Here is a 7865-nt window from a genome sequence, read left to right on the forward strand (position 1 = left end):
TAGTGCTGCACACAAGATATAGAGATTATAAAGTTACAGACTTCTCTTGTTGGATCCTCAGGATTTGAGCAGATAATTATCACAAATACTGGGGCAGGGGTAAAATCTAATCAACAGGTCCTATTGATCTTCTAGGCTACCATGTGTTATATCCAGAGGTCTCAGGACGTTTCGCCTTTAACGTAGAGTGCATACCTCTGCCAGGCTGAACAATTTACGGTTTCTATCCCACTGACAGGCCGGATCTGGATCCGGACCTGAACTAAAGCTCGTCACACCTTGACGATTTCGCCAACGTATGGCAACGTATCAAAATTGTTCTAAAACGCTGGCGTAAGCTGAACTATTGATGTTTTTTTTCAGTTTTGGGCGTATATTAACGAGTTGGACGTATGCATAACGTATTAGTAATGTACACAGAACGTTTCGATAACTTATACACAACTTATACCAACGAATGCTTAGCGTGTTGTCGGCGTTCACAACTTATGCCCAACGATAGTCTAACTTATGCATAGCGTGCAGCAGCGTATCGTCGACGATCACGTGGCATAGCCTATTAATAGGCTGCCGCTCGACGATTTAAATCATAACCGCACAAGACATCAAAGTGTCAACATCACCGTCATGCCGAAGAAAACTTCAAAGAACTCCTTGTTACGGAGTTCCACCATGAGCTGGTCATACATGCCAAAATGCCGTCACCTCCCGATCCATGGTCTCACCCAGTTCATTCTCCTCCGTTCACCTCTTCTTCTCCTGGCTGTATTGGCACGCAACTGGTACAGTGTCAAATCGATGAGGTCATGTTGATGTTGGAGGACAGCTCGGAGGTATTGTCGTCTCAGCCTTGCCGGATCCTCCATCTCTCGGATGACATGGACATCTACTCACCATGGAGTCTGAAACACTGACGGGTTCCTCCTGTGAACCCCATTTTTATATACCAATTCCCCTAAACGCTGCCAATACGCCATTATACGGTAGCTGTAAGTTAGAAACACGTTCAGTAAGTTCTGTGGTCGTCCGGAAGACGTCAATCAAATACGTCTACATACGTCAATATGCGTTGGAGATACGTTACACATAGGTTCAAAGCACGTTACTCATTGGTTAGAAATAAGTTTCGGGTACGCTAGACATTACCTCGACGTATTTCGACTTATGAGTAACTTACAAGTAACGTGTGTCGACGTGTGTCAACGATCGCATAACGTGCCTACAACTTATGGCCAGCGTATGCGGAACGTGTGAGTCATACGCTGGCATACGTCGAAAAATTTTGAGCATGCTTAAAATTTGTCGACGAGCTCGGCGTACTACGACATATGCCAGCGTGCTTCAGCGTGCTCTTAACGTATACAAAACTTACCCATAACGTATTCGACGTGTGCCAGCGTATTCGCCAAATTTTTCATACGTCGGCATACGCTGGCTAAAACGTCAAGGTGTGACAGGGGCTTTAAATCTAATTGGCTTGTTCTCATCACCGAACCAACTCATCCACCTAGTTTTGTCATAACTTGTCCATAACCTTTTGAGATATCATGCTCTATATCGTTTTAGGATCTCACAATGGTAGAGAACCAGTTTAAATAATTCGAGTCTCTGGATTTGGATCTTCACCAAAATCTAAACATTTCCTCCTTGTCACACACACAACCCCACCAAATTTCCTCCAAATCTGTCCACAACTTTTTGAGAAATCCTGTTCACAGAGAAACAGACAAACAGGAGTGAAAACACAACGTCCATCCACCTACGGTGGCGGAGGTAACAAGACGCAAAGCCTACACAACTTGGTGCCACACTGGACTGTACCCCAACTTTCAATGAACACTTTATCTACACCTCATTGAAAAGACCAAAAAAACCCGATTAGCAAATTAATTGGTTCAACTTGGATTCACAGAAAGAAACTGGGCTTGTCTTGAGACATTCTGTGCCTGAGTAGTGCTCCCTGACAATGGCTCAACTCTCTTCTCATATAAAGAATACTGAATAAAACCATGTCTCTCACTAGAACAGCACTCGGTGGAGCGCATACCTCTGCCAGGCTGAACAGTTTACATTTTGTGTCCCATCGATAGGCCAGATTTGCATTCTGTACCTTAACCAAAATCTAATCAGCTAGTTTTTGTCAACTACCCAACTCATCCAGCTAGTTTCGTCATAATCCATCCACAACTTTTTGAAAAATCGTGCTATACAGTATATCGTTTTTAGCCCCAACTCTCAATGGTGAAGGAGCACTTAAAAAAAAAAATAATCCTCATATCCAGATTGGGATCTTCACCAAAATCAAATCAATTCGTCCTTGTCACACACAAAACCTGTCCACCAAATTTCATCCAAATTCATCCAGAGCATTTTTGATATCTTGCTCACAGACAAACAGAAAGACAAACAGACAGATAGAGGTGAAAACACAACCTCCATCCACCTTTAGTGGTGGAGGTAATAACAGGTACCATGAAACCACCCAATATTGACAAGTCCTGTTCAGAATGATCCTTTGTGACACAAGACAATAGGTCACCCTGCAGAATCTGCTCCTTATAAGGAGCAGAATGTGTGTGTTGGCCACACAAGTTACCGTTTCATCAAACGTCAGGTCCTTCGGTACCTACCTTACGGAAACTTTATTGAATACAGAGTGAAAATAATTATCGTTTGCATACTTCCAACACTTTCATTCAGTTCTTCTCAAATTTAACACACAGTAATCCTGAAATTATCCAATATGAGGTGTACAACAAGTATTACATGTGCTCGAGTAAGAACAGTTGGTTGTGTGCGAGAACGCTCCAGATCGCTCACCAGTGGACATCCATTTTTTTAAACTCTATGAAACTGTTAAAACAAACAGCGACATTAAAGACATGTATCAGCAACTTGTCCAGTAAATCTTCTGTAAATTTCAGCTGGTTTGGTTTTTCTCCTTCACAAGAAACTTAATGATACATCAATGTTTGACAACACGTATCCAGGTTGGCCACCATCTTCATTTTATTCAGAATGCTTTTAGCAACTTTGATGTCTCTTCCTGTACAAAATGCTCAGGGTGGAGAATATCACACAGAATTCAGCATTAAATTTATACGAGCAGGATAGCCGTCTCTGATGGGTTCTTAAATGTCTCACTTCTAATGAGCAATTTTTTGGAGTGCGTTTTGATAGAAACGGGAATTCAACGTAAAGTGATGATGTGGACCGTGACACGAGGTAAATGGTTACCTTATAGAATATAGACAATGGTGGTCCACTCAGAAGCTGAACTATCGTTCATGATTAAAATTTTTACAGGTTCTATAATAAAAAGTCCAAATGAACATTGAGCCATTCTCATAGCAAGCGATTTCCCATCAAATAAATAAATAAATAACAGGCCTAAAAGGATGGCCTCGACTCCTGGAAGTATGCACACTCATCTCTGAGTCGTCTAGTCTGCATTTGAATTCCGACCCAGCTATAAAGTGTCATCCTGGTGTTTCATATGCAGAGGGATGCATCAATGCGTACAACATCCATTGGATGAAAGTTAAGCCAGGTGTTCCATCTGCCGGCATTAGTTGGTGGATGTTAAAGATCCCACGGTATCTTTCATGAAGAGTATGCGAGTTATCGCTGGCACTAGCCAAATTCCAAATTCGTGCTCTAACGTACACGGGGGCACATCATCAGAGACACAGCCATACTTCCATGAACGATGCAACCAGCATCTACATTCTGCATACGAAATTAATGAATTAGTGAATGAATAAAAAAAAGAATGGAAAAGCCAAGTTAAGATGAGTATTTGTCAAGGCAAATGGTCCGTGGAACGGATCAATTTATCTTAACAAGAGTCTGTTATGCAATGCATGGTAACTATATGTTGCCTGACAAGTAACAAAAATTTTTTTTGAAATGCAGTACAATGACGTCGTACCCTTTTCGGAGATGTTTGCGTACACTTTGGTAAACACTCTCAAACATGGCGAGATCCTCGGCCCTTCCAAAAAGAACATAGGCCTTAATCAGGTACTCGTAGAAGGAATCGAGACCTGCACCTAAACCGCTTTGCCTCCCGACCCATTCCTCACTCTGCAGGTTCACCACATTACCTGCAAGGCAAAAAGTGAACAAAAGAAGTCACACTTGCATAATTACAAGAGCAAGACAATGCAGCTTACGAATGAGATACAAACGTTTGGGTTGGTCTGATTGTCATTCCAATACGAGCGTGAGACTCATAATGCTGGGATCCCAGATTTAAATACAGTACACTTGTGCATTATCTTGTAATGTCTTTTAATTCATATGACGTGCTCTTCGTGTATTCGTTCTACATATTATTTGTACAGTCGTGGCCAAAAATATTGGAACATTTGCACTTTTTTTCAAATAATGCACCATTTCTTCCAAAGAAAAAAAATGTTTAAATTTAAAAAATATTTTGGTATCAACATAAGTATTTCTTTGGTTTGCAGTAGAACAAAACAAAAAAAAAGCTGAAAAAAAAAATCACTAAATCTTAGCTCATTCCACACAGAAATCCTAAAATAGTCTGGACAATATGATTGCCACCTTTGAGAAGTTGTTAGAAATAATTACATTTCAAGCAGGTGATTCTAATTCACTTTGGAATTGAACTCACCTGTGGTGAGTTGCAGGTGCCTGCAATATTAAAAAAAAAAATCACCCATTCAACCACTTTGAATAGAGAAAAGGAGTCGCTCTGCTATTTTGTGTCACTGTGTGTATCACAATGAGCATGGAGAAAAGAAAGAAAAAGAGAGAATTGTCTGAGGAGGTCAGACAATATTTGTAGCCAAGCATGGACAATCTCAAGGCCACAAGTCCATCTCCAGAGACCTTGATTTTCCTGTGTCCACCGTACACAATGGTATCAGGAAGTTTAAGACCCATGGCACTGGAGCCAACCTCCCTGGACGTGGCCGCAAGAGAAAACTTGATCGAAGATTTCAGCGAAGGATTGTTCAAATGGTGGAGAAAGCACCTTGATCAAACTGCCAAACAGATTCAAGCTGTCCTTCAGACACAAGGTACAACATTTTCAACTCTGATCATAGAGCCCCCTTTCAATGAGTTGGTGTCGGATGGTGTGAGACCCAGGAGGACCCCACTGCTGTGTGTGTGTGTGTGTGTGTGTGTGTGTGTGTGTGTGTGTGTGTGTGTGTGTGTGTGTGTGTGAGGGTGTGAGAGAGAGAGTGAGAGAGAGAGAGAGAGAGAGAGAGAGAGAGAGAGAGAGAGAGAGAGAGAGAGAGAGAGAGAGAGAGAGAGAGAGAGAGAGAGAGAGAGAGAGAGAGAGAGAGAGAGAGAGAGAGAGAGAGAGAGAGAGAGAGAGAGAGAGAGAGAGAGAGAGAGAGAGAGAGAGAGAGAGAGAGAGAGAGAGAGAGAGAGAGAGAGAGAGAGAGAGAGAGAGAGAGAGAGAGAGAGAGAGAGAGAGAGAGAGAGAGAGAGAGAGAGAGAGAGAGAGAGAGAGAGAGAGAGAGAGAGATATATATATATATATATATATATATATATAAGAAAGCCTGACTGAAGTTTGCCAAAACACACCTGAACAATCCAAAATCCTTCTGGGAGAATGTCCTGTGAATGGATGAGACCAAATTAGAGCTTTTTGGTAAATCACATCATCTCTATGTTTACAGAAAACAAAATGAAGCCTTCAAAGAAAAGAACACCTTCCCTTCAGTCAAACATGGAGGAGGTTCACTGATGTTTTGGGGTTGCTGTGCTGCCTCTGGCACTGTGTGCCTTGCATCATGAAATCAGGAGATTGCCAAGACATTTTGGAGCGAATGTTCAACCCAGTGTCAGAACATCTCCGAATACTAGAAGCGACATTTATCTATTCCAAGGACCCCATGTTATGTCGGCAAAAAGAGTTTGTCCACTCGCTTTGCTTATTTGTGCAAAGAAGAAGAGGAACATGAACTCGTCTCACGATCACGGATGGTTATGAAGAAGATTCGACAACAGCCGAAGCGGCTCCGCCTCAGACTCTGCAACCTCCAATTAGAGAGCTGAACACTGAACAGGCTCCTCCCACCTAGACCATTGGGAGGTGATGACGCATCAGTAGAGAACGTCCAATCAGAATTGACTTTGTTGATAGGTGTCTATTAGACTGTTCCTCATCATGACTCACTCACTTTGTGCGAATTTCACCTGAAGAGAGCACAACGAAAAGCTTTGTGGTTTTCTTTTTACGATAATGTCCTTCAAAATGTCTCCGTTTATGACAACCAGTCGTTTTATCTTGGCTTCTCGTGCCACTCCCGTGTGCATTCATTCTTACATTAAATATTAAGTTGAGGGTGCCAATAATTTTGTCAATGCCATTTCTTTTTATTTTCTGATTTAAAAGGATATGTTAAGGTCTGAATCAAAAACAAAGCTTCTGTAATATTAACAGTGAAATAAAGAATTATGGAGAACAAATACTTTTGTCAATTTCAACTTATTTTAAGAGAAAATTGTGAGATATTTGAAAAAAAGTGCAAGGGTGCCAATATTTCAGTTCAAGTTCAAACTTGAGAGTTTTTGTTATATTAAATATACATAAAAAAAAAAGATTGCTCGACAAATCCAAAGTCGTTTCAATAAAGATATGTACTTAAAAGTTTGCACTTGCATTTCTATTTTCATGACCCTGTCGTCATGATCAATGGATCACTGGAATACAAAGAAAAACAAAATTGGCTTTCGGGGTATACTTTCGACATTGTGCATCATGTTTCTTTAGTATTTATGAACTTGGTTAAATAACATACTGCAATTGATTGGGTGAGCCACAATACTGCAGTTAAGAACAATCTCCAATATGTACAATGATGAAATTGATAGTTTCCTCCAACAAATTGCATATATAATAAGCCGGGAGGCGACGATGGTTCGCGGGCATTATTGAACAATGCCATGATAGGTATAATTGAGTTAGTGGAAGCTTTTGAGGAAGCCCTACCGTAAAAACCTATCTCTTCCGACAAAATTGACCAAATCAAATCGGATTTTTTTATATGTTGTACTTATGGACATTACGCACAGCTTCTAGCAAATGAAATTGCGAGAAAAATAGAGAAAATAAATAAATAGAAATAAATAAAAAGTTAAAGTGGGAAAGTGGGCGTAGCTCCACCCACAAGGGGAATAGGACGCCACTCATACAAAAACACACAACGAGACCATGATATCGAGCTTGTGTCCAAGTTTCATCAAGATCACATCAAAAGTCACGGAGATATGTTCTGGAGAGAGTCACAAACAGACACACAGACAACGAAAATCGTGGTCACTGCTGGCACCCACGAACCAATAAGTTAATGATCCTGGCATCCAAGGCCAACGGCACTCTTGAGTTACCGACTTCATGCACTCTCATAGCCAATGTGTGGCTCTCAATGGAATCCTTTCACATCCTCTCCCTGTCAAGGCTGGAGTGCCCCAGACAGTGTTCTGGGCTAGTCTTATTCCTGATCTTCATCAATGATCTGACTGTGGAAAATCCTCTTTATCTATTTGCTGATGACTCCACCCTCTGCCATCCCTCATTCTTCAGACAGGCAGGCAGCAACCTCTTCCTACTCTTCAGATGTTAAAAGATTATATATATATATATATATATATATATATATATATATATATATATATATATATATATATATATATATATATATATATATATATATATATATATATATATAGTTATGTTTGTGGGGAGGGGGTTACATATTACAATAGAACAGACAGTAATGCATTGTATAGTATGGTCCGTGTGTGAGAAGACAGCCATCTCGATGTACAAGAAGGGAAACGTCAGCTTAAGCATTGTCACGTTTGCCTGTACACCATAC

The 7865-nt window shown here is 40.7% G+C and overlaps 1 protein-coding gene across 6 annotated transcripts in view; it reads right to left on the reverse strand.

Annotated features, from left to right (window-relative positions):
* Positions 1-7865, reverse strand: part of EDEM1 (ER degradation enhancing alpha-mannosidase like protein 1) — a 106537-nt gene that overhangs the window by 29428 nt on the left and 69244 nt on the right. For all 6 annotated transcript variants that reach the window (XM_085852976.1, XM_085852977.1, XM_085852979.1 and 3 more), the window contains one exon: positions 3932-4106. In XM_085852976.1, the coding sequence (XP_085709102.1) occupies positions 3932-4106 (175 nt within the window). The remainder of the gene's footprint in view (positions 1-3931; positions 4107-7865) is intronic.

This window comes from Eptatretus burgeri, chromosome 13, assembly GCF_056783735.1.
Source record: "Eptatretus burgeri isolate ZD-2024b chromosome 13, Ebu_testis_v1, whole genome shotgun sequence".
Taxonomy (NCBI): Eukaryota; Metazoa; Chordata; class Myxini; order Myxiniformes; family Myxinidae; genus Eptatretus; species Eptatretus burgeri.